The sequence below is a fragment of the Nicotiana attenuata genome, unplaced genomic scaffold (assembly GCF_001879085.1).
Source record: "Nicotiana attenuata strain UT unplaced genomic scaffold, NIATTr2, whole genome shotgun sequence".
Classification (NCBI taxonomy): Eukaryota; Viridiplantae; Streptophyta; class Magnoliopsida; order Solanales; family Solanaceae; genus Nicotiana; species Nicotiana attenuata.
In genome coordinates, this window is record NW_017670881.1 from 306,930 (window position 1) to 334,300 (window position 27,371).

A 27,371-nucleotide genomic window follows, 5' to 3' on the forward strand; every position below is an offset into this window, starting at 1 on the left:
TCACCTTCTTCCCCCCCACCCCAACCCACCCAAACAAAGAATAAGCATACTATGTAAATTTTAATTTAATTTCAGTGCGAATTCGAACATCAAATTAAATAGTTTGTCGAGCCTTATTTTTTAATATGAACTTGGAGATTAGTTTCTTAAATTTTGAAATGAAATTTACACGGTTAGAAACTACTAGTAGTATATAATAAATTTTATAGAACACAATCTTTTTACAGTTCAAAAAATTTTACTGTTTGGCCAAGCTGCAAAAATCGGTCTATTTTGAGAAGTGCTTTTTCTCAAAAGTACGTTTGGCGAGAAGCAGTTTGTGTTTGACTAATTAATTTGAAAAACACTTCTGAGCAGCAATCAATGTTTGGCCAAGCTTTTAAAAACTGTTTCTAAATGTATTTTTCTCAAAAGTGCTTTTGGAGAGAAGCTATTTTTTTTCTGCTTCTCCAAAACTGCTTCTGCTTCTCCTCAAAAGCACTTTTTTTTTTCTTCCAAGAGCTTGGCCAAACACTTTAACTTTGAAAAAAAGTGCTTTTAGATAGGAGAATCTTGCCCAAACAAGCTATAAGTCTTTGTCTAGAACGAAGAGAATGCTTTTTATTACTATAAAATATGAGTGTTCATGGTTCAGTTTGGGTCGGTTTTTTCCTAAAAAGAAACCAAACCAACCAAGTCGGTTTTTCAAATATTGGAACCAAACCAAACCAATTAAGTCGGTTTTTTATCGTTTCAGTTTTTGTCGGTTTTTCGGTTATTTATCGCTTTTTTTCTTAAATATGAGACATACACTACCAAATACATATTCAGGAGACTATATTTTCAACGTAACGCTATCAAATCAATTTCTCTTTGAGAAATTTATCATTTACCAAGATATATTGATGATAATTGAAGTAAAATAGTAATGTTGTAAAATAATAAAAAAAGAAGAAGAGTATTGCAGAGAAAAGTAGAGGGAGAGAATTCTTATTGATTTGGGATGAATTACAAAGGAATAAAACCCTCTATTTATAGGGAGAGGGTGACTTAGCCACCAAGTAATAAACCCTAGAATCTCTCTAAATATAGACATTCACCATAAATAAAATTCTATTTATAACACTCCCCCTTGAATGTCTATTCAACAAATAATATGCCTCGTTAAAACCTTAACTAAAATAAAATTCAGTGGGAAAAAAATTCTAGAGAAGGAAAAAGAGTACACATATCTAACAATACGCCTTTTGGTTGCCTCGTTTAAAACCTTGCAAGGAAAACCCAGTGGGACAAAATCTTGTAAGGGAAAAAGAGTACAACGCGTATTAACTCCTCCTGATGAGAGCATCAATTCACATCCTTGAGCATTTGCATTCCAATCTTGTGCACCATCTTTAAAAGATCTTTTGTAGAGATTTGATGAACAAATCAGCCATATTAACTTGAATGAATATATTGCACCTTGAAATCATCATTCTTGATAGAGATGAATTGTCTTCATATGTATCTTGTTGGAATCGTCAATTCAATATCTTCACATAGAGGTGAAAACTCTTGCTATCATATTATCATGCATATAGTTATAGCAAGATACATTTGTGCACAAATTGCATTGAGGATGTAGTACTTCATGACCATGAATTATATATGCTTTAAGCAATTTAAATCCTTCAGGGATTGTTAAGTCATATAAGCCAAATAAATAGACTTTAGATGCATATCAAGTTTTCATGTCATGCTAGACATATAAGATAGATAAAGGTGATAGCACACACCATTGACTTATACTTTTAAGTGTTTGAACTGCAGTCCAAAACTACTTGTCTTTCATATGAAACAAATCTACTTGAATTGTTCTCCATACTTAAGATCCTCATATTATTTATTGTTATAATCATATGTCGTCGACAAACATTTTATATCGGTTTCAATATTTTTTCATAGAGACATAACATAGAGATCTCTTCATTCATATATTCAGGTACCTGAATCTCTCATGAGATTTTATGAAGTGTTATGTCATGTGATCTTCTAGATCACTTGCCTCCTTATTATGATCATTTTGATCATTTGCTCAATCTTCTTTATCAAGAAGTTTATTTGAAACCGATTGTCTATACTCTTTAAGCTTACCATAGACTTGTCCTTCTAGGACTTAATATGAGCATTTGCAATGAGAATATAGTTACTTTCTTTGGGTCAGCAAATGCGTCTGGCATGCTTTGCAATAAATTGCACATGAATTATCCTTTTATGAACTTCAAGTTCATATTATCTTATTCGAGGATCTAGATGTACAAATGATAATTCATTCCACGTAACTTTTCTCAACTGTTTATCATGTCTCCCCCTCATGTTAGAAAAACTAACTTGTTTTCTCAACTTTGAGAACCCATCTTTGTGCGTATGGTGTTAATCAAAATATACACCGCACATCAATAATAATAAGATGGAATTATTTGGTTCCTGACCATGAACCACTTGTGAGGGGAGAAAAGAATATACTTTCGTATATAACGTATATCAAACTGATATATATAACTTTGTTCTCATAAGCAATTGTTTAGCTATTAAGTAGAGGCACTTAATAAATTATTTTGCTAAACGAACTGTGATGTAAACCAACTTATCAAGATGAACTTCTTGAATAAAAAAATCTGGAAATTATGCTCGAAATTAAATTATTGAGCAAGTTACCTCGCAAAACACCATGTTGCGGGTTAATAATAATCGCACATGTAACCATCTCATAGATGCATCTTATGTGGTATACATGGCAGGTGAATGGGCCCATATTCACCTTTGATATTTCCAGCATTCATGGGATTCAACCCCAATTTTAGTTGGTCTATTAATTAATGAGAACAAGTAACATAAGAGAATTTATAAAGAACTTTCTAGTTCTTTAATATTTACCCATGTGAATTCTCTATTATTTTTGCACATCATACTTAAATTGATATGGCTAAACCAATTATGCCAACTGGATAAATTATCAATATTGATAAACTTCAGGTTTACACCATGACGTGTGCAATTATCAATAAACTCCAAGTTTATTATGATATGGGTTTTTATATCAATAAACATCCACTTTAGTGTGGTATTCTTTTATTTGTGTAGTACAAACTGGAGAATAAAGCGGGTAGCTTTTCACATACATATTATCCCGCTACAAGTTGCAGTAATAAAAGATATTAAATCTTTCCTTTATTTATAGTCTCACTATAATCAACCGCTTTCGCGTATACTTTGGAAACTGAATAAGTTTCTTCGAGACTTACTACAACACAATACCGTATTGGTAATCAATTGTGTTTCTCCAAAATAGTAATAATTGGCTCTTCCAGAGCTCTCAATTAATTTGGTACTACCACATATTCATCAACACTATATGGTGAATATCTCTTTTAAAGAGAAAGTTATACCATTATGGTTATGGTTAAAATTATATGCAAGATCTGTTTCTTACATTACCGTTGTCTTTTAACAATCACAATGCCAAAATATTTTGGCGTACAATAGGTACGTGACCAATGACCATTCATGCCATAATAATGACATTATTTTCTTATATCATCTCAAACCTCCTTTTAGAGGTGAGTGTGGTATATTTACTACCACTAGCACGTTCATATTCTTTGAAGAATGAATATGTATTCATAAATCAGATGTTGTCACATTCGCATCATGAACGGACCATAATCATCTATATGTGCTTTACAAAATCTCATGTCAAATCGATGACAAATATTTTTCATAGAGTGAAAGATTATTTTGAGAATCCTTATTGTTCTCATTACCACAAATGATGACGATTATAATTTCGTCTATTGCCACGTCCATATCCATTGATACATTCATAGTAATAATTTTGTCTTCTTTCAGACTTATCACATACTGCTATCACATTCTCTTAAGGGAATGAGAATGGAGCAAATTCAATGGGACGGGTTTTCAATTCTTTGCCCACAATCATACATGAATTTGATCATGGCGAGGCATAGAAATTTTACCACTTCAGGTGGTTATAATTTCTTACAAACTCCATTAGAGTTATAATCAAACTTTGTTGTCTTTGCTTGTATTTAAAATCAAAGTATAGAATAAAAGAGAAAAATACGGTAAAATACTTACCTTAAATCCAGAATTTAATCATGAAGGAAGTTCATGGAATAATTGACAATCATTATGCTCAATCCCAAAGCTTCTACTCAGTTGGTTAGAGTCTCGTGCTGATAACGTGTTGTAAAATAATAAAAGAAGAAGAAGAGTATTGCAGAGAAAAGTAGAGGGAGAGAATTCTTATTGATTTGGGATGAATTACAAAGGAATAAAACCCTCTATTTATAGGGAGAGGGTGACTTAGCCACCAAGTAATAAACCCTAGAATCTCTCTAATATAGACATTCACCATAAATAAAATTCTATTTATAACAAGTAATGAATAATTTAAGTACTCAATTAAAAATTAATTATTTTATCATGAAACTATTCTTGTACTTAGCAAACGAGAACTACCAATCAAACTAGAATGTAAAGGCAAAGAATTAGATTATTATAATAGCAAGAACTAGACTAAAAATACAAATGACTAATATGTACGATAAAATTTTAGAAACTTTATATATATATATATATATATATATATATATATATATATATATATATATATATATGTGTGTGTGTGTGTGTGTGTGATAATAAATTTAAATAGCTGCTTTTATAGTCGGTTTGGTTCGATTTTTTCGTATTTTTTTATTAAAACCAAAACCAAACCAAATTTGATCGGTTTTAGGATTCAAAACCAAAACCAAACCAAACCTAAAAAGTATTGGTTTTTTTGGTTGATTTGATTCGGTTTTCGGTTTGGTTCGATTTTTTGGGTTTTAATGAACGCCCCTAACTACAAATATCTCAACCATCCATCCTAGCTTAAACGATGTCCGATTTATGTCATGTTGAATTTTGCTCTTCTTGTCTTTAAACAACAAATTATTCCAATGTTTGCACATGTCTTATGTCCCCTTGGATCCAAAAATTCACTAGACTTTTAATGCTAAGGTACTCTATACATTATCTATCTTTCGACCCAACTTATGTCTCCTTCAGTCCTTTTTATTTACTTATTAATGTAGGAATTATATGACTAGCATTTATATCCATACCATCTTTCAAAATTGACGAGCCGCAAAAGGATAATGACATCTTCGTCTCCTTTAACTCAACGACATAATTTGACTCAACTCGATATCGTGAGTCAGTCTTTTTAACAGTATTTCCAACCCCTTTTTGTTCACTCAGATTTTTTGCAGAGATCGTTAACATATGAAAAGAGTTGATGTTTAAATAATATTGGTTACTTCTATATATTTTGTTGGGATCAAGATCCAGTGAGATATGATAAAATAACTGAGGCCACTTTACCTTCTCACCAGAAAAGAATTGGCGAACATGTCTTTTATTTCTCTAGATGATCAAAGTTAAGCTAGCGTTTGATCATAGATTCTCAATTTTGTTTTAGTGATCCTAATTTGGATGAAGTTTGGTTTGAAAATAAAAATATGTTTGGACATAATGTATCAAAATATATCACCTTTTTTTTAAAAAAAAAAACAAACATGAAATGTGACTTATACCCATAAGTTATAAAAGCTATCAAAAATACCCAACAATACCGAACAAATAAAATTGTTGATCCTGTATATGCAGAACCTTCATCGACGCCATTTATTATCATTATCACAAACCATAGTCCTCAACATCGATAAGTTTCGCACAAAATTATCATTTTTATAATGAACTGCGTAATACATTCATCCTAAAATCATAACATGATAATATCAACTGCTATTAACACAGTTACTAGCCACGATAATTTGTCAAATTGCAATAATATTACAAGATCCATCAGTCAAAAAGAGAATGATAGTAATTAGCTGGTGGATTAGTTGGGTCATAATAGATGGTGGGTTTTTTTGTAAAATACAAAGTTCGGGGTAATTTAAAATTGTTAAAAAATTCAAAAGCAATATTTTGGGCAAAAATTTCTGATTATCTTCTTGTTCTTCTGCACAATACTTTTCCAGTGTGTTTTACGACTATTGAGTGGTTCGCCGTTCACCAGAGTTTTGGTACCAATACGCTTGTGAGTTAAATCGTTCTATCCTTAGAGGATATATTCCAGCACCTCTGGTACTTGAGGGGAATAATTTCCTTAAGGACACACTGTGTATTCACTAGGCTCGATTTATTCCTATATTATTTTCCAGAATTTATTTTCTCGTTCTGGTTCTACTAACTTTTTGTTTTTGTTTTTCCAGAAAGTTTACTGTTTTATTGTTTATTACAGCAATACAATTTTGATAACAATCTTAAGAAAGTTATTTTATTATATTTTGTATTCTGTTTGTGGAGATTAAAATCTGTGTGGTTTTCTACTTCTTCTGGATTTTACTATTCCGATTTGAAGATATAAAAACTTCATCAGAATATTGAAATTAAGAAAACGATTTGAAGAACATAAAAACTTCATCGTTTTCTGTGAAACATTATAAAAGCTTTGATTTTTATTTATCATACGTACTGCTTATTGTTAATTATAGTATTGTTTACTGTTCTGGTTTTGCCATTAATTGAACTCTTCTGTTGTTGACTGTGAGAAATGGCAATTGATAACGAAAATTCTTCTTCGACTGTTGCCGCAACGATAATAGCCTCGTCAAGCCGGACTGTTGTTCCACCGGCCGAGAAACCGGGGAAAATCTGGAGCCAACTTCAAAGGATGGCAGCAAAGGGTGTTCTTCTGGCTTACCAAACTTGGTATGCAGAATTTCACCAGTGAAGACCTTCAGTGCCTGCTGCGGATATGCCAGACAACGAGAAATTCATGATTGTTGAGGCGTGGAAACAGGCAGATTTTCTTTGCAAAGGCTATATCTTAAGCGCTTTAGAGGATGACTTGTACAATGTGTACAGTGTGGTGAATACTTCGAAAGAAGTATGGGACGCACTTGAGAAGAAGTGCAAGACTGAAGATGCATGCTTCAAGAAGTTCGTGGTTCCCAAGTTTCTAGACTATATAATGATAGACAGCAAAACTGTTGGAACCCAAGTTCATGAGCTTCAACTTATTTTTCACGATCTTATTGCTGAAGGTATGGTCGTGAATGAAGTATTTCAAGTGGCTGCAATGATTGAAAAATTGCCTCCTTCGTGGAGAGATTTCAAGAATTATCTTAAGCACAAGCGCAAAGAAATGAAGTTGGAAGATCTTGTGATTTGTCTCAAGATTGAGGAAGACAACAAAACAATCGAGAAGAAGTCTCGTGGAAATTCAATGATCATGGGCGCTAATATCGTTGAGGAGACTGCTCCAAAAAGTAAGAAGAGGAAGAGGTCTTCCGGACAGACTAAGGAGTAGAACAAAAAGAAATTCAAGGGCAACTGCTACAATTGTGGAAAAGTTGGTCACAAAGCCCTTAATTGCCGTCTCCCGAAAAAGGATAAGAAGAAGGGACATGCCACCATAGTGGAGAAGAATGATGACATTGATGATCTGTGTGTAATGCTTTCGGAATGCAACCTAGTTGGAAATCCGAAGGAGTGGTGGATTGACTCTGGAGCCACTCGACATGTTTGTGCTGTCAAAGAAGCATTTGCGACTTACTCTACTGCTGGCCCTGAAGAGATTTCCATGGGAAATAATGCAGCAGCCAAGATTGAAGGTTATGGGAAGATATTTCTGAAGATGACTTGCGGCAAGGTGTTAGTACTTAACAACGTTCTTCATGTTCATACAATTAGGAAGAATTTAGTTTCTACTTCTTTACTTGTGAAGAATGGATTCAAATGTGTATTTGTTTCTGATAAAGTTGTTGTGAGTAAGAATGAAATGTATGTTGGAAAAGGCTACCTCACGGAGGGCCTTTACAAACTCAATGTAATGGTTGTTGACAGTATGAATAAAATTTCAGCTTCTTCTTATTTATTGGAGTCAAATGATTTATGGCATATCCGTTTAGGACATGTCAATTATAAAACCTTGCCGAATTAATTAATTTAAAAGTATTGCCTAAATTCGAGTGTAATAAATCGAAATGTCAAATATGTGTTGAATCTAAGTTTGTAAAACATCCTTATAAGTCTGTTGAAAGGAATTCAAATCCTTTAGACTTAATTCATACTGACATTTGCAATATGAAGTCGACACCATCTCGAGGTGGGAAAAAGTATTTTATTACTTTTATTGACGATTGCACTCGATATTGTTATGTTTATTTGCTTAATAGTAAGGATGAAATAATTGAAGCATTTAAGCAATACAAGAATGAAGTGGAGAATCAATTGAATAAAAAGATCAAAGTGATTAGAAGTGATAGGGATGGAAAATATAAATCTCCGTTTGCAGAAATATATTCGGAATATGGAATTATCCATCAAACTACTGCACCTTACACACCTCAATCCAATGGAATTGCGGAAAGGAAAAATCAGACATTAAAGGAAATGATGAATTCTTTATTAATAAGTTCCGTATTACTGCAGAGTTTGTGGGGGGAAGCTATCCTTACAGCTAACCGAATACTTAACAGAGTAACCCCACAGAAAAACGCAATCTATTCCATATGAAAAATGGAAAGGAAGAAAACCCAACTTGAAATATTTCGAAGTGTGGGGTGTCTAGCAAAGGTACAAGTTCCTTTACCTAAAAGGGTTAAAATCGGACCAAAAATGGTAGATTGCATTTTTATTGGAAATGCTACAAACAGTAAAGCATATCGTTTTTTGGTTCATAAATTCGATAATCCCGAAATTTATGTTATTACGATAATGGAATCAGATAATGCTGAATTCTTTGAAAGCTCTATCCGTATAAACTGAATGTGAGTCGTTAAGTGAAAGACCTAAACGACCTCGGGAAGAACCAAGGGAAAATACTCCAAGTGTAGAAGATCCAAGGCGTATCAAACGTCAAAGAACATCTACTCCCTTTGGACCAGATTTTATGACATTCTTGCTTGAAAATGAGCCTCAAACTTTTAAAGCAGCTATGTCATCTTCTGATTCAACGTTTTGGAAAGAGGCAGTCAATAGTGAGATTCAATCAATTTTGGATATCCATACATGGGAATTGGTTGATCTTCTTCCAGGAAATAAGCCTTTTAGGTTCGAAATTGATCTTCAAACGAAAAATGAAAGCTGATGGCACTATTGACATATAAGGCAAGACTTGTTGTCAAAGGTTATAGACAAAAGGAAGGCCTTGATTACTTTGACACTTACTTGCCAGTAACGAGGATAACATCTATTAGGGTGTTAGTGGCACTAGCGGCCGTGTATGGTCTTGATATCCATCTAATAGATGTTGAAACAACTTTCTTAAATGGAGAATTGGAGGAAGAGATTTACATGGAACAATTTGAGGGTTTTGTGGTTCATGGTAAAGAAAAGAAAGTGTGCAAACTTGTTAAGCCGCTTTATGGACTTTAACAAGCACCCAAACAATGACATGCCAAATTTGACCAAACAATGTTGGCAAGTGAGTTTAAAATCAAGGAGTGTGACAAATGTGTTTACATTAAAAATACTCCAGGTCATGAAGTCATTGTTTGTTTATATGTTGATGACTTGTTGATAATGAGCAAAAGTATGGAAGATATAAATGCTACTAAGCGCATGTTGGCTAGCAAATTCGACATGAAAGACTTAGGAGCTGCTGACGTGATAATAGGAATCAGAATTCACAAGACTCCACAAAGTCTAGCATTATCACAATCTCACTACATTGAAAAGGTACTCGACAAGTTCAAGTATTTGGATTTCAAAATTGCCAAGACTCCAATTGACGTGAGTTATGCACTTCAAAAGAATGAAGGTGAAAGTGACTTACAACTGGACTATGCAAGAGTATTGGGAAGTTTGATGTATATCAACAATTGTACGCGACCAGATATAGCATGTGCTATTAGCAAACTGAGTCGGTTTACAAGTAATCATAATCAAATACATTGGATGGCAATGAAACGAATTTTGGGGTATCTGAAAAATATCCAAAATTATGCTTTGCATTATAACAAATATCCCTCCGTGATCGAGGGATATAGTGATGCAAATTGAATCACCAGATCATCCGAAGTTAAATCCACGAATGGATATGTTTTCACAATTGCCGGTCGAGCACTGTCTTGGAAACAATAAAAAGTCACGAGTGGATATGTTTTGCCCCTCTATTTGTCGGTCATTTAGCCAGTCAAAAACAATAAAAAGTCAAAAAAGGAGAGATATAGATTTAAAGACTATTATTTGGAAGAAGAAAACAGTAAGTTAGTCATCCCCTCAAATCTTGATTGGGGACATCCAACTGTTACTCATGAATGCATGCATTACGTATGTAGGAAAATCATTGTCGAGCATGTTAGTCAAAACATCATAGTGTGAATTTGTCATTCCTTCTTTCCCCCAATAATTAACATGGCGCTCCTAGTATATGAATATATCTCATTTCCTCTATATATATGAAGAAATCAGGTAGCTATTCAGTAATACAATATTCACTTCAACTTTTGCATGTTAGATAAGATGTGGGCGTCACCTTTCAGTATTTTGCTACTTATCACCTTCAGCTTAGTCCTAATTTGCGAAACCATAGAAGCACAAACACACAGTCGCCTTCTTCCTCAAGAAGAAAGTAAGGTCTCATTTTCTTTTATTAGAGCTTCTATAAGTTATTCCCTTCGTTTCAATTTATGTAAACCTGTTTGATTGAGCACGGAGCTTAAGAAAAAAATGAATACTTTTGAAATTTGTGGTTCCTAAACAAGTCAAAAAGGGACTCAGAGTATTTGTATGGTTATGACTATTTAAGTTTAAGCTAAATTATTACGAAATTTAGAAAGTGATCGTTCTTTCTGGAACGGACCAAAAAGTAAATAGGTTCACATAAAACCGGAACAGAGCTGTATATATTATGATTGCTTTTTAAAAAACTGTATATACAACTTTTATGATTTTGCAGAGAATGCTCTTAAAGAAATAGCGGAACAGTTGGGGAAAAAGGACTGGGATTTTGATGCGAATCCTTGTGATGATGGGAACACAAAATGGAACACGCCAAGGACTGACAATTCGTCAACGTATCACAATATTGTGACCTGCAATTGCTCTATCCCCAATACTGGTTTTTGTCATGTAGAAAACATGTGAGCCTTCTTCCTCTGTCTCTTTTTAGTTGTAGCTGCCTTCATTTTTTTTATTATAAGTGCTTTTGGTCGGCCGGAAAACGTTTCTCCAGAATCACCTTCAATTCCTGTTAAGTTGTTACACATTGGTTGAGGGATGTGCTGTTTGTCTCAGTATTAGTCTAGGGCCTGGTTTCTAACAACAACAACAACCCAGTATAATCCCACAAGTGGGATCTTGGGTGGCTATTATGTATGCAGACCTTACCCCTACCTTGGAGGGGGAGAGAGGCTATTTCCGATAAACCCTCGACTCAAGAAAAGGTGGAAAAGGAAGAAGAAGAAAGAGGAAGAAGCCTGGTTCCTAAAATCTAGATTAAAATTGGCAAAGATAAAAGATTTGGTTCACTAAGAACTGACTTTCTCTTTGTTTAAAATTAAAAAGAAAGATATAGGGGCCTATTTGCTTGGAATCAATTTTTCTGGGAACAGTTTGTTTACTACATGAGGAAATGAACATTTTGAACTACGCTAATAAACAATCACTGCTTCTGGACTACGAAAAGCAAATAGTTTTTTTTTCCAAATATTTGTTGAATAGTTTTGATAGCTTTTCTTATAATGTTAACAGATTACTCAAAGGGCAAGATCTTGCAGGTGTTCTCCCTCCCTCATTGGTGAAGTTACCTTATCTCAAGACAATGTACTGTCAACTGACTTGAATCTATGTTTTCAAAACTTTTTGGAGTTTTAATTGCCATATAAATTATGAAAATGATTATCCTTTGAATGAGAAATTATATTGTCAATGTCTGATCTGCAGTGACCTCTCTCGCAACTATTTGAGTGGTACTATTCCCCCTGAATGGGCATCTATCAAACTGGAATATATGTGAGCTGTACCTGAATTGCACTTAATACCTTAGGAATAACATAAAAAGGGTTCCTTTAATTTAAACTATCAAGAATTGATGGTTTTCAGGTCTGTTATGGTGAATCGACTCTCTGGACCAATTCCAAAATACTTGGGAAACATGACTGCACTACTTTATATGTATGTCTTCTTGGCTTTCACAACACTCCCACAATGATAAGTGGTCTTTATTTAATTTTAACATTCATTGAACTGGCGTGAAAAACTTTCAGGAGTTTGGAAAATAACATGTTTAATGGAACTATTCCAAAAGAACTCGGAAACATGGTTAATTTGCAGAGTCTGTAAGGCCTTCTGGACAATCCTTCTTTAGATGAAATTTGTGTTTTTACAACAATTTGACAACTTAGTTGCTTTGTGCAGCATTCTTAGTTTTAATAATCTCACAGGTAAGTTGCCAGTGGAAATCAATAAACTCACAAATTTGACAGAATTGTGAGCACCTCAGAATATACTTATGATGTAATTTCCTCTATGTCTTACACTTCCTGTTTGTCTGATTTCTCCTTTTTCTCCATTTTTGGCACCAATGCAGTAGGTTGAGCGGTAACAACTTTACTGGAAAACTTCCTAGCTTTGAGAGTTTTAAAAACCTCCAGAAATTGTAAGCATTTTTACACTAGTTGTTAAAAGTTTGTATTTCTAGATATATTTTGGTTGGATCAGACTTTATGCTTGGTTAACAGAGAGATTCAAGCTTCTGGTTTTGAAGGACCTGTATCTCCAAGCATTTCTGTCTTGACCAGAATGTCTGAATTGTGAGTTGTTTTTCTATGCTGCATACTTTCTTTAGTTGCTTATTATGGTGTTTGTTTTTATTTGGTTAGAATTTAATCTTAATAAGATGACTTTACAGAAGAATCAGTGACTTGACTGGAAGTGCTTCAGAATTTCCACCGCTTGAGAACATGACAGGCCTAACTAAATTGTAAGTAATTCTCGTGAAATTTGAATTTAGGCATTAATGGTTTCACTAGTTTAATTCCCTAGTCCATGGAATTTTTTTCTTCTTTTTTTCTGAAGCTAATTTGTAATTGCAGGATGTTAAGGAACTGCAATATATCAGGGAAGATTCCTTCTTACATAGCTAAAATGCCTCAATTAAAAGTTCTGTAAGTCTGCCGCCTAACTTCACTCTGATTTTAATTTCTTCCTCTTTCGATATCCTTTTCTTTCTCCCTTCCATACGCACCTGTACTTAACAGAAATAACGCATGCCAATTATGCAATCCTTCCTCTTTTATTGTTTCGCTTTTACAATTTCTGTTTACTTTTTAGGCCAGGAGACAGGCCTATTGAAATTGAGTCTTCCTTAATTGTTAACATTTGGTAGTTCTTTAATGAAGACCATATAGAGGAGAACTTCTCTCCAAGAGGAAAAAGGATAAGAAAGAACTTGAGCTTCCATCTCATGGTTATGCACTTATGCTATAGGTCTCAAGTTGGAAAAGTATTGTTTCGTCTTGACTATGGTTTTCTTTTGCTGCAGAGATCTAAGCTTCAACAGGCTTGAAGGACCGATCCCGAATCTGGAAGGCCTGAACAAGCTGGAGAGTTTGTAAGTGACATAACATAGAGATGAAACTTGTCATACTCAAAGTTCTTCTTTCAGCTTGCATGCCTGCGCGTTGGCCTTATATTCTCAACAAATCCAACTTTTTCTTTCCCATTGAAATATTAATGATAAAATTTAAACCTGAGACATGAATGGCCAAGGTGCTGAGGCTTCAAACACGTTTATCGCCAAAGAAATTTCCATTGTATGACATTTTATTGGTTGTTCAGAGCTTGATTCATTTATTTATTTATTAAGCTCTTTGTTCGAATTGATATCTCCAGTAGAATTAAAGATTTTGCTTTGCAAGGTACCTGACAAGCAATAAACTTACTGGGCCAATTGAAGATTGGATCATAAGTAGAGATTCCAAATTGTAAGTTTATTACTTCTGATAACATGGTTTTACTTATAAATCTACTCATGCCTATGAATGCGAGATTCTCTTTATCTCAAGAACTTTAGATTCCATAAGCATATAGTCATAAATGCCAATGTTTCATGCACACAGTATTCCTTACAGAATTTCCTTTTAATCAACACTAACTTGCTGATTCTGTTTTGCACCATTTATAATTCTGTATTTGTATTGGTAAAACTGACATTTGCATCCTGCAATCAGAAACACAAAAACTCCATCTCCTTTTATAGTACTGGGAGAACACTAATTATGTTAGAAAATCGTATTTGCAGCCATGCAGACCTATCTTACAACAACTTCAATGAGAGTTCTGAGCCACCTACTTGTACGGAAAACCTGTATGATCCTCGAACTTTATGCCTGCTTCCTGCTCATTCGCGCACCAGCTGTTGTTATTTCTAAGAGACATTTCCTTCTTGGCAGAAACTTGTTCAGAAGCTATAACGCAACAAAAAAGTCGTAAGTCTTTAACTTGTCTTATAGGAGACTCGATGCACAATCATTTTCTTAGAGAATTTTCACCTGACCCTCCTTCCAACTTGATTTAGAGAACTCGGGAAATGCTTGTCAAGTAATCCTTGTTCAAAGAGTAAGTTTATCCTTCTACAAGACTAAGATTCAAATTCTCTCAATCTAAGATTCTGTTTTCAGAAGTTTCAGATCACAGTACTTTATCAATTTCTGTTGATAATGGAGAAACAGAACACTTGATAATGTCAGTTCTCTTTGTGTCTGCTATGATTTGTAGAGGCAGATTTACTTCATGTGTTTTAATTGTATGCAGATCGGTACTCAGTGCACATAAATTGTGGTGGTCATGAGAGTGTGACAATAGGGCACACCACTTATGAAGCAGATGAAGATTCAGCAGGTCCTGCAAAATTCTTTTACTCGAAAGAGAGCTGGGGAGCCAGCAATACTGGAGACTTCTGGGTAGGCAGAAATGACTACCAAGCGACTAATGTATCTGCCATTAAGGGAGATGACGCTGAACTGTATACGACAGCTCGGCTCTCAGCTTTATCTCTAACTTACTATGGACGTTGTTTAGCAAATGGAAACTACACTGTGACACTGCACTTTGCAGAGATTGTTATAAGAGATAACCGATCTTTCCGAAGTCTTGGAAAACGGATGTTTGATGTCTACATTCAGGTCAATTAACATTCATGTGAGTAGTATGCCCAAGGTTTAGGTGCAGTTTACTTAACAATTTAACTGGATGCAGGGCGAGAGGAAGCTCAAAGATTTTGATATTAGAAGTTTAGCTGGAGAAGTTGATAAAGCTTTGATAAGAAAGTTCAATGCAGTTGTAGAAGATGGCATTCTAGAAGTGCGCTTTCAGTATGCCGGGAAAGGAACAACAGCTGTCCCTATAAGAGGAAGCTATGGCCCTTTAGTTTCTGCCATCTCTTTTGTATCTAGTAACACTACTACTGCCCTTTGGTTCACTTCTTTCTCTTTCCAGATGTTGTTAATTATTGTCAGAGAGCTTAAACAAATGACTTCATATTTTTCCTCAGACACTTTAAGATTGAATACAAACAAATGCAAGTGGACTTTACACTCTTGCTCTTCTTCTTTTCAATATCATAGATTTCAAGCCCCCTGCTAATCACAATAAGATAGTTCACATCATAGCTGGAGCAGTGACGGCCTCGTTAATTCTCATTTTCGCGATATTGTTTGTTTCTTGGAGGAGAAGCAGAAACAGGATATCAAAGGAAGCAGGTGATGCTACAGCCGAGCAGCCCTATTTCAATGTCTTATGTTTTAAATACATAAAACTCGCATATGGTTTGCTCTCCATGATTTCCTGAAAAAATCTAATCTAAATGAAACTTAGGGATTTTGAAAACAAGAAACATTATGGAAATATGCATTTGATATTACATATTTTCCAAATTATATGGAAGCATTACACCTTTTAAATGATCTCTTTTTCTTTAAATGTGCAGAATTAAGAGGACTAGATCTACTGACTGGTGTATTTACCATCAGACAAATCAAAGCTGCCACAGACAATTTTGATGCTGCAAATAAGATCGGGGAAGGTGGTTTTGGCTCTGTCTACAAGGTGAATCTCAACCTGACCTCTCACAAGCATTCAATTTTTTCGGCTTAGCTACAGCATCTAGACATGGATGCTATGTATAGACAACCTCCATTACATTTTATTTTTTCCTTTTATATTATTGAACAGGGTACACTATTGGATGGTACAGTTATTGCTGTTAAGCAGCTTTCATCCAAATCAAAGCAAGGGAACCGTGAGTTTGTAAATGAGATAGGTATGATCTCTGGTTTACAGCACCCAAATCTCGTCAAACTATACGGATGTTGTGCTGAGGGAAATCAACTGCTACTGGTGTATGAGTACTTGGAGAACAATAGCCTCGCGCGTGCTTTAGTCGGTAATCTAATATCCTTGTTCATTGTTTTAGTTTCACGTCAAACAGAACATAAGCTAAAATTAACAAGAACAACTCTTTTGTAATTAATGAAAGAGTTCGGAATGAGAAGTCAATATAGATATTTAGTTCACATCAAAATGCAGGTCCAGAAGAGCATCGGCTCAATATAGATTGGCCAACCAGGCATAAGATCTGCATTGGGATAGCAAAAGGCTTAGCTTTCCTACACGAAGAATCGTCATTAAAAATTGTTCATAGGGACATCAAAGCAACGAATGTTCTTCTTGACAAGAAACTAAACCCGAAGATTTCTGACTTTGGTCTGGCCAAACTTGACGATGAGGATAACACACATATCAGCACTAGAGTTGCTGGAACCATGTGAGTTTTCTGACAAGTCTCTCATTCATGCTTACATTCTTGTGTTCTTCGAGTGATAAATATATCTATTGGATGGTCACAGTGCGGTTAATTCTACATGTCATAACTTTCTGGAATGACATCAAAACCTTGCAGCGATAACTGATGATATAGGTCTATATGGCATTCTCATCCATGCAGCATATATACATTTAGGGTCTCTAGAATCCTTACATTCGCTCTTTCTTGCATTTCGGATATCTTATACGAGGTAACTTGCCGTGGTTGTTGTATGTACTCTTAACCAAGAAAGTGTGGTGAAGTTACAAGGACTAAAATATAGTGGCCTGGCTGCCCTTAAAGAAGGCTCATTCGGATGCTTAATCATATTTCTGGTGCTGATTGCGTTGCTTCAATTTTTAGGGATAAAAATGGTAACTGGCCGCCAATGATCTTTTATTTGCATTTCGTCCCAATCTATCGTTCTTGACGTTCTGAAATATCAGGCATGAAGTTGATGTCACTTTTAGAAACCTTGATCAGGATTTGAACATTTATATGTCTTTAACTTATAGTCCTCATGCATGCATGAATCTAAAGTTGTCACTCCGTGCTGCAGAGGATACATGGCACCTGAATATGCACTATGGGGATACTTGACCTACAAAGCAGATGTCTACAGCTTTGGAGTTGTTGCATTAGAGATTGCTGCTGGGAAGAGCATTATGACATATCGCCCCAATGAGAAATTTGTCTGCCTTCTAGATTGGGTAAGGAATCATAATCCCTGATATTAATTCCTAAGTTGCACACTATTGAACTAGTATCTTGCAATTTATTCAATTCCAATATTCAGGCCCTCGTTCTACAAAGGCAAGGAAAATTGGTGGAATTAGTAGATGAAACATTGGGTTCAGATTTGAAGCAGGATGAGGCTCTAAGGATGATAAACGTAGCTTTGCTATGTACCAATCCGTCTCCAGCACTTAGGCCAACTATGTCTGCAGTAGTCAGAATTCTTGAAGATCATCTTGACCTTCCTGAGTTTAACGTGGAATCAAGATTCTATGATGATTATGATGATCATCTCAACCTTCAAGGGTTAAGGGACAAGTATGGCCCGATGCTCAGCTCGAGCCAAAGTCAACCACCTACACATTCATCCAGTATTACAGGAAGAGAATGTTCTCCCTCTTCATCAGCTTAAATTCGCAGTCAGATCAAGATAGTGACATAAAGGGTAGCAGGTTTTGGTAGGACTATTAACAAAAACGGATCCATAATTTTATGGTTATGAGTTCTGTACCACAACCCTTTTTCCTCTCTGGGTTCTGGATAATTTCTTAAAACGAATACAAGGTCTATAGTCTATACCAAAGCTATTGGTTCTGCCGGATCGGTAAATTAAGTGTAGATCCGCCCCAGGTACTATATATGTGGGGTTGTTGTTTCCTTACTGATAGAAGGTGATGTTCAAATACTTGTAATAGCCTATACCAGAACATTAAAAGGTGCCCCTTTTATTTGCAATATAGCATATGAGAATGTAAAAGAGGTCTGAAATGAAACATTCATACAAAAATTTGAAGCAATGGTATCATTACTAATTTCAACAGCTTTTCAGATGCTACTTTGGAGGTGGCCATTCCAAGCAAATGGTATCTCATGATGTATGGATACAACTGGAGACCATTGGTTACTGTTTCAGCTTTGGGAATTAACATTAGAATTACAAATATAACGTTTTGAATCTCACATCCTTTGATCCTATTTAAGAAAGGACAATCACATGAAGTAAATAGTGTGCACATAATCCATAACTTCTTCCCCTTCTTACTACCTTGTAGGGCTGGGTATATATCGGGTATAATTGATTGCCCGAACCGATAAAATGCTATTGGGTTATCGATATCGGGTTATTGGGTAAATAGTTCGATAACGGTTTAATGTTATTTGACTATTGGGTTATCGGTTCGGCTCTCGGTTTACCCAATTTATTAACGGTTAACCGATAGCCCAATAAGTTTTAACAAAATTATAATTTTACCTACTAAATATATAAAGCCACCTTATGGCTCCATTCTCTCATTCTCTCAATTCACTCCGCAGTTACTCTTCATATTCAGACCTTGATCCTTACTGTAAGTTTTAAATTTTTCTGAATTTCTCATCTTACTTCTTCAGTTAAGATTTTTAGTTTTAAACTTCAAAAAATTAATTGTTCAAATTTTTTAGTTTTTCTATTTATTTTTATTTTTTTTTGAAACTGATTCTTTAGTATTTACAAGATTAGGATTTTATATTTTCCTGTGAATTATGGCTGCCCTCAGTGAGATAGTTAGCAAGATTAGCTAGTTGAATGTCTTATTCCTTACTCCTACTAACTTATAACCTTGAAATTTGAGATCATTCATTGAGATTTTCAAATGGAAAGAAAGTTTCTTTTCTAAAAAAGAAATTTAATACCTCTTTTTTAAGAACAAAAATTTCAGTTCCATTCTATTAAAAACATGAAATTTTAGATATTTTTTATTCTTATCGGGTAAACCGATAACCGAACCGATAAAGATCGATAACCGACTAACCGATACCCGATAACCGCTATCTTATCGGTTCGGTTATCGGTTTAACATATTTATAAATCGATAACCGATATGTCGAGCCGATAACATTCACGATCGAAACGAACCGACCGATGCCCACACCCTACTACCTTAGACAACTTTTTAGCTATTTTGCCATAACGTTTCATGTTTAGCTATTGAACCAAATGTGTGTTCTTATGTTCTATCATCAAAAGTATCACATAAAGACTCAAACTCTTATTAACTAAAAGTCATGTAACTTTAAATATTCTTAACATAACAGTTGATTTTGCTTTACTTTGATGCGTGTTAAATTTTTTGAGTATAAACTAATATTATAAAAGAATTCCTTGTGATGGAAAGAGTTATTATTACTTGATGGCTCCCATGATAAAAAGAGGAGAAATAGTGCATTGGTTTTGGCCCCTTATTCCTTACTGACTTAGTTCTTTGGATCAAATCCCTCCAAAATTTCTGCTTTATTTTCTTATTCTTAAGTTTTTCTTTTTCTTTTTTTGACAGTATGAAAATTCAACTGATGATAATTTTTTGTGATAGTGAAATTGACTATTTTTTTGTTCGTAAGTTGTTGGGACAGTAAAATTTTATATCATCAAATTAAATATTTATTTTAAAAGTAGTGGCGCAACCATTTTCGCGAAATCTTGGATCCGCATATGCTTGCAATAGATAATCAAATGTACTTGAAGAGTCAAACCATTGGACATCAGACGATTCTAGCTCAATTGTTTTGCCTTTGACATAGAAGAATAACTCTCTTTTTTGACTTCAGATAAGAATTTTTTTTGGAAGAAGCTTCCTTTAAATTGAAAACAAAAATAAAACAAAAATTTGCCCTTGTTTTTCACTTGCAAAAAAAAAAATAGTCAATGGTTTTCTTTTAGAAAGAAAATGGATGACTGGTCAACTGGAGAATCACCAAAGCAAACGCGTTTTATGTGCCATCATTTCATTGCATTCAAATGAACAAACAAACAAACAACCAACCAATTCACAAAGTCCAAAGTCCAACCTCTGACTCACCAAACAACAACATTCAAAAACAGCCAAAAAAGAGGAAAAAACAATTTGATCAACCAAAAAAAAAAAGAAAAGAGAAATTACTCTTTTCATTGAACAAAGCATAAAGTTTCAATCTTTATTAATTCTTGATATTTTTTCTGGAATTGGAATGAAGAACAAGTCATCGTCATCATCATCATCAGTCAGCTGTGTTTCTTTTTGCAAATGAACAATGGATTCAAGCCCCAATAAGTCTTCTTCTTTAGCCTCAGATGCTTTGATTACTACTCTCAGCAACTCAATCCAAGCTTTGGGTAGAGGGTTTGATGTCACTTCTGATATTAGGCTTCTGTACTGTAAAGGGACACCAGGTTCTCGTTTAGTTCATCTTGATGAAGCAAATCGTGTGGATCTTTTGGTCCCAGATGGGGTTGGTGTTTTGATTCCAAATGTTACAGCGGATATTGAAATTTCACTTGGGATGAGAAATATTGAGGCCACACCTGTTTGTACCTTCCATGAGGTCAGCTCAGTTTCTTGGTATTGTTTAAAGCTCATATTTTTTTCTGAATATCATGGTTGTCTTGTTTAATCAGTTTAGTACTATTAGATTAAGTCCATGGTCCTCAATTTTTGGGGTTTCTAGATGATGTGTTAAAAAATTCTGAGTTCTTTAGATTTTGTTTAGTGGGTAATTGTTCTCCATTTGTTAAATAATAGCCAAGTCATTTGAAGGATTGTTTTAATTTCTTGTTTTGGTATGAAGGTCAAGGCAAGACAAAAGATTTGAATTGAGGCTTATTCTAGATTTGGATTAGTAAATCATAGTGATTGTGCACCCCCTGTGATTTAGTGTGTATATTAAATTACTGGACAATTTCATGATGCTTCCTCTAGTCTATGTTCACATTTTGATAGTTCCTCCGTTATTTGGATCATGGCACTTTACCTAATTACACATGTACACAATGTAGTAAATTCTAGAGCAAATCAGTTCAAATCTTGAACTCGTCAGCGAATCACTGATTCGGATGTCTTAAACTTCTTAAAGACGTCAATGCTAAAAACATGAATTACTGATGAGAAGTGAATAAGGGTGGTCACAGCTGGCTTAAGATGCATTTGGTAGACAGAACAGTATGGTGTCCGTCACCTTTCTCAATATAATGATAACCAAATTCCTATGGAGAAGTGGTTAGGGTAGCTATCCATCTCCTTTCTCAATATAATAGAGTAGCTATCTGTCTCGTTGTCTATTCTCCTTCACAAAAATAAAAAGGGAAGAACTTGCGGGACTCATTAATTATGTATGTGAAATCCCTCATGCTTGAATTTCCAGATGGCAAAATACTTCAATGCAGTGTCGAATATATCTGAAGATGTTCCACTTGGGAGTTTTAATGCCATGTTTAACTTCACTGGTTCATGGCAACATGATGCAGCAGCTACTAAATCCCTTGCCATGATTGGACATGTTATCCCACTGTATACGGTCAGATTAGTAAAGCTAGATTTACTTCTGCGGGATGAAATCAAGCGCGCTGTTCCGTACTCTTGGGATCCTGCATCGCTGGCAAGGTGAATTATCTCACATCAGCACATTTGAACATTTTTATTTTGAATGGCACAATATGATTTTCTTCTATTTAGCGCATAGGGTTTGTCGTTCTAATGCTCAGCGAAGAATATAATCAGCTGCCTTTGTCAATGGTGTGACTTGTTGCAACTTTTTTTACATTCTTTTTAATTGCATAACCCCTTGAGGAGAGGGTGACCTATATAGTTGGCTGTATTCCAGTACCATTGTCGATTTGTTGCATTTCCAAATTTTAATCCTTTAGGCTCTTATCTGCTGCGGAAGGGGAGCCTTGGCGTAACTGGTAAAGTTGCTGCCATGTGACGAGGAGGTCACGGGTTCAAGTTGTGGAAGCAGCCTCTTGCAGAAATGCAGGGTAAGGCTGCGTACAATAGACCCTTGTGGTCCGGCCCTTCCCCAGACCTGCTTAGTGCACCGGACAGACTCTCATCTGCTGTCACCTGATCAGCTGTCTGCAGCTAGAAACCTTTTTTTCTTACTGAGCTTAAGCTTCTTATGCCCTGAACTTCTGTCTGGGAAATTGTAGATATATATTATTCCCAAATGTGCTGGATTCTGATTTTTCTGCTTTTAAAGTACTTCCTCTTTATCAATATGACAATATCTGTATGAGACATAGCATCATTGATCCCAGTTCAATTCAAGGAACTTAATTCATTTTCTTAAACCAATTCTTTGGTCTTTTCTGATATTGAAGTCCTTATTTCAGCTTTATTGAAAACTATGGCACCCATATTGTCACCTCTGCGACTATTGGTGGTAGGGATGTAGTTTATATTAAACAGCACCAGTCATCTCCTTTATCAGTTTCAGACATTGAAGACTATGTGAAAGACATTGGAGATCAGAGATTCTCCGATTTGAAAAATCTCTCAAGTGCCGGACCTTTAAGATACAAGGACAAGGTTAGCACAACTTATGTTTCAAATGATGGGCTCTTGGACACAGTAGTGCTTAGCCGACTTCTTAAAATTCTCTTTCTTTGACTTACCCCTCATGCTGTAAATTGAACATGTAAAATTATTGGAATTTCCCTCCGGCAGGACGTTACAGTTATTTTCCGCAGAAGAGGAGGTGATGACCTGGAGCAGAGTCATGAAAAGTGGGCAAGGACTGTAGAAACATCACCAGATGTGATCAACATGACATTTACTCCTATTGTGTCATTGCTTGAAGAGGTGCCTGGAATAAAGTACCTGAGCCGTGCAATTGAGTTATACTTGGAATGTGAGTGTTGTATCCTATCACTATTCTTTCCTCTTCGTTTGCAGTTGCAGATTGTGATTCATTCTCTATTGTTTTCCAAATTAAATGAGCCAGAAGTGTAGGACAATAGCAATAGTGGTAGTCCAGAATGATCATAAAAGTGGTAGTTCAGAATGATTATACTGTTGCTCTTGTCGGTTACTCTTTCATCTTCAGATGCATCTCAAATAGTACTCCTGCTGACCCGAAGAGCACGACAAGGGTCAATGCATCCATTTCTCGGTGTGAAATCGATCATTTTCCTTGGATTTCAAAAATAATACTACATAAATAGAAACTACCAAAGTACTCACAATTGTTATGAAAGTAGTTGAAAAACGTTTGAAGAGGATGTACTAAAGAAATATTGAATCACAAATATGGATGATGTTCTATGAAATGGACAGAGGGAGTATCGGAAAAGCCATATACCGAATTTTATGTTCTTTAGAGCAAAAGTTTACACAGCTATCTGAGTTGATGGAACTTCGGGGTCCGTATCTTTGGGAAAAACCTGTGTCTGGAGGATGGAGTTTGGAGACTGAAAAATGGATATGTGAACTATTTTCATGCCTGCGTATGCTTAGGAAATCCCCTGTTGTGTTCTAAATATTTGTCATACTGCTCAAAACATGTTTTTCATTGTCTGATGTATTTCATTATAATTTTCCAGACAAGCCACCAATAGAAGATTTACAGTATTTCTTAGATTTCCAAATAGCTCGTGTGTGGGCTCCAGAGCAAAATAACCTACAAAGAAAGGAGCCTGTATGTGCATCCCTACAATTCAGTTTGATGGGTCCTAAGCTCTATATTAGCCCAGATCAGGTATTCTTCATGCTTTTGTCCAGATTTCTGAACATATCACATGGCTATTTCTGAAACATCTGACGTTAAATTGCGGAAGGATCTTGCTTTTCCAAGTTTGCATGACGTGCCTTGTGCTTATTAGGACCAAAACAAAGAAGTACAACTTGGACTAGTTCTAAAGAATGTTTGGGTAATCGAGTGCAAGTCCATTACGTCACTTGTTATCATGCAGTGTCCTGCTAATTTTCTTTTTAATAAACCAATATTACATTTTACAATCATAATGACTCAGCACATTGAAACCAAAAGTTGATGCAACTGTAATTTCATGCTGTATTCATAGGTAGTAAGCTTATAGACTACTGGCAGAGTACAAAATCGAGAGGGTTTAATAGTAGACCAGCTCGGAAAATGTTGATTCCCTTGTTTAATGGTAAATCAACTAAAGTCTAATGTTCTTAAACATATTTTCGTTCTTGAATGGTTAGGTTTTAGAATTGTCACTGCTATCTGACTTCTAAGGTCTCTGTCCATATATGTTCATTCTTCAATGTGGGCTTAGAAGCGACTGTATAGTAACGGTCCTTAACATGCATTTGGGAACTACCATGTTATTGTAGTTTGGGATTTGACTGATGCATTTGTTTGCAATCACAACCTCAAATTTTTCTCATGGATATTCCTTATAAGCTATTTAACACAATTTGATAGTCCTTGCCATTAGGTGAATTGTTAACCACCTCAATTAATGGAACCAGTTTCTGTTTTCCAGTGCTGCTACTTGTATTATGATTTGACTATGATCTTAGGGAATGCTAGCCGATGTAATTGTGAGCGTTACTGTGTTAAACCAAAAAACCAGAAAAAACTGTTAGGAGAATTAAAGAAATCTGGAAAATAGTAGAGAATCAGAAATATTCCGAGTCCACAAGTTTCTTGTGTGTCCTTAAGGAATTTTAACCCCCTCACACGTTGCCAAGGTAATGGATTAAATCCTCCAGGATAAAACGGAATAAACCTTCCTGCAACAGTGGCAATACAAACTGCAGGATACCAACGAACTCAAAGAACGGAGCAAAATCGCACTTACGAATTTGAGAGAGAGAGACTGCGAATTAGGATGCAGTATATTCAGAAAGAAAGAAGTTCTGGAGTGTTTTTCGTGTATAGAAAATGGAGCCTTGCCGCAGAATTTATAGGCAATTATCAGAAGAGGTGTCTGGAAAATGTGCCTTTTCAGAAGAATATGCTGCCTGCCGCGGTTCTACCGCGGTTGCGGCAGAACCGCGGTCAGAGAGGCTTTCTGAACCTGCCTGCCGCGGTTCTACCGCGGTCGCGGCAGAACCGCGGCCAGAGAGGCCCTCTGAACCTTCAGCAGGGTTCTGGCGTATTTTCAGCAGTGATTTGGCATTTAATTAATTATTAAATAATTAAGTAAATTTTATCCAAAAATAATCTTATCGATCGATCATTTGACAAATCCGAAGCCGAAGCCGAAGCCTAAGCCGAGCGAGCGACGACGACGGCGCGAGGGTTCATTCTCTTCAATTCCTTTTAAGAGATTTAAGAAGTGATTCTATATATAAGCACACAAATGTGGTTGTCCTTCACCAATGAGGGACAAAGTGCAAGACAAAAGTTCACTTCTTCAAATTTTCAATTTCCCTCCATTTTATTTCCCTCCATTTTCAATTCACACTTCTTCTACTTTAAAGCCCAATGGCTTAAAGTCCAACATTCTATACTCTAGGTCCGCCCCTGCCGGCAGCTGGGAGCCACCATCCCGAGATGGCGAGCCGCCCGAGCTCTCCACCATGCTGATAAGAATGGCGATGGACGTATTGATATGGCGAAGTTGGATCAACTGGTCAAATATGCAAGAAAACATGGTTATACGCTAGGTTATGCTTGCTGTAGAAAGTGACTAGTTAATTACTACTTATTATATATAGTGAATTAACGTGTGTTTTTACCTTCAAGATTGTTAGAAGATAAAATCTGTTATAAATAGAATCTTATTTATGGTGAATGTCCATATTTAGAGAGACTCTAGGGTTTATTACTTGGTGGCTAAGTCAACCTCTCCCTATAAATAGAGGGTTCTATTCCATTGTAATTGATCCCAAAATTCAATAAGAATTCCCTCTCTCTACTTTTCTCTGCAATATTGTTCTTATTCTTTTATTATTTTATAACACGTTATCAGCACGAGACTCTACCGTCTCAAGAAGCTCTTTGAGAAGATGAAGGTAATTTTTCTCCTCTTTTTAATTATGACTGACATTATGAAAAGAAAGTTCGCTGCCCTTGAAATTTCGGGCAAGAACTATATGACATGGGTGTTGGATGCTGAAATCCACTTAGATGCTATGGGTCTTGGAGACGCCATTAAAGACAAAACTAAAGCATCCACCCAAGACTGTGCTAAGGCCTTGATTTTCTTGCGCCATCACCTTGATGAAGGGTTGAAAATTGAATATCTCACAGTCAAAGATCCACTTATTTTGTGGAATGGCTTAAAAGAAAGATATGACAACTTAAAGTTGGTCACTCTTCCACAAGCACGATATGATTGGGCTCATCTGAGGCTCCAAGACTTTAAGTCTGTTTTTGAATATAATTCTGCGATGTTCAGAATTACTTCTAAATTGAAACTCTGTGGAGACACTATCACTGATTATGATATGCTTGAAAAAACGTTTACAACGTTTCATGCCTCCAATATGGTCCTGCAACAGCAGTACAGAGAGAAAGGTTTCAAGAAGTACTCTGAGCTGATTTCTCTTCTCCTTGTGGCTGAGCGAAATAATGACTTGCTCATGAGAAATCACGAAAATCGACCCACTGGGTCTACACCATTGCTTGAAATGGATGAGGTGTATTCCCATTATGCTAAGCGTGAAAAAGGCAGTGACTCTATTCATAGTCATGATCGTAGTCGTGGCCGTGGCCGTCGACAAGGAAGAAATTTTCCTGGTGTTAATCATCCCCCAAAGAAAAATAACCACAAAAAGTGGAAAGGGAAAGATGGGAAGCCAAAAGCAAATGGTTCAAAAACTGAATGCTATCATTGCGGTGGAAAAGGGCATTGGGCAAATATTTGTCGTGTACCAAGACATTTGGTTGAGCTTTATCAAGCATCTCTAAAGAATAAAGGCCCTGAAGCCAATTTTGTCTCTGACAATTATTTTGACATCACCCATTTGGATGTGGCAGACTTCTTTGAGCGCCCTGATGGAAAAATAGACCACTTGATCGGTGATGGATC

General features: G+C 35.6%; 2 protein-coding genes across 3 annotated transcripts in view; both read left to right on the forward strand.

Annotated features, from left to right (window-relative positions):
- The first annotated feature begins 10,382 nt into the window (after window positions 1-10,382).
- Window positions 10,383-18,431, forward strand: LOC109244175 (probable LRR receptor-like serine/threonine-protein kinase At1g07650). 2 transcript variants are annotated; one of them, XM_019411223.1, is made up of 24 exons: window positions 10,383-10,669; window positions 10,997-11,180; window positions 11,791-11,862; window positions 11,983-12,051; window positions 12,142-12,213; window positions 12,306-12,377; window positions 12,457-12,528; window positions 12,629-12,697; window positions 12,780-12,851; window positions 12,950-13,021; window positions 13,134-13,205; window positions 13,583-13,651; window positions 13,959-14,024; window positions 14,342-14,407; window positions 14,493-14,528; window positions 14,618-14,658; window positions 14,854-15,224; window positions 15,298-15,493; window positions 15,666-15,800; window positions 16,028-16,146; window positions 16,273-16,483; window positions 16,627-16,864; window positions 17,463-17,613; window positions 17,700-18,431. In XM_019411223.1, the coding sequence occupies exons 1-24, from the start codon at window positions 10,549-10,551 to the stop codon at window positions 18,048-18,050; spliced, it is 2,997 nt and encodes a 998-aa protein (XP_019266768.1). In that variant the 5' UTR covers window positions 10,383-10,548; the 3' UTR covers window positions 18,051-18,431. The 2 variants fall into 2 exon arrangements, with proteins under 2 accessions (XP_019266768.1, XP_019266769.1); XM_019411224.1 differs by lacking the exons at window positions 10,383-10,669; window positions 10,997-11,180; window positions 11,791-11,862; window positions 11,983-12,051 and having other exon boundaries at window positions 12,483-12,528.
- A 1,985-nt stretch (window positions 18,432-20,416) lies between these two features.
- Window positions 20,417-27,371, forward strand: part of LOC109244176 (MACPF domain-containing protein CAD1) — an 11,994-nt gene continuing 5,039 nt past the window's right edge. The window contains exons 1-5 of the mRNA XM_019411225.1: window positions 20,417-20,974; window positions 21,791-22,029; window positions 22,758-22,953; window positions 23,092-23,275; window positions 23,967-24,121. Of these exons, the coding sequence (XP_019266770.1) occupies window positions 20,684-20,974; window positions 21,791-22,029; window positions 22,758-22,953; window positions 23,092-23,275; window positions 23,967-24,121 (1,065 nt within the window). The 5' untranslated portion in view covers window positions 20,417-20,683. The remainder of the gene's footprint in view (window positions 20,975-21,790; window positions 22,030-22,757; window positions 22,954-23,091; window positions 23,276-23,966; window positions 24,122-27,371) is intronic.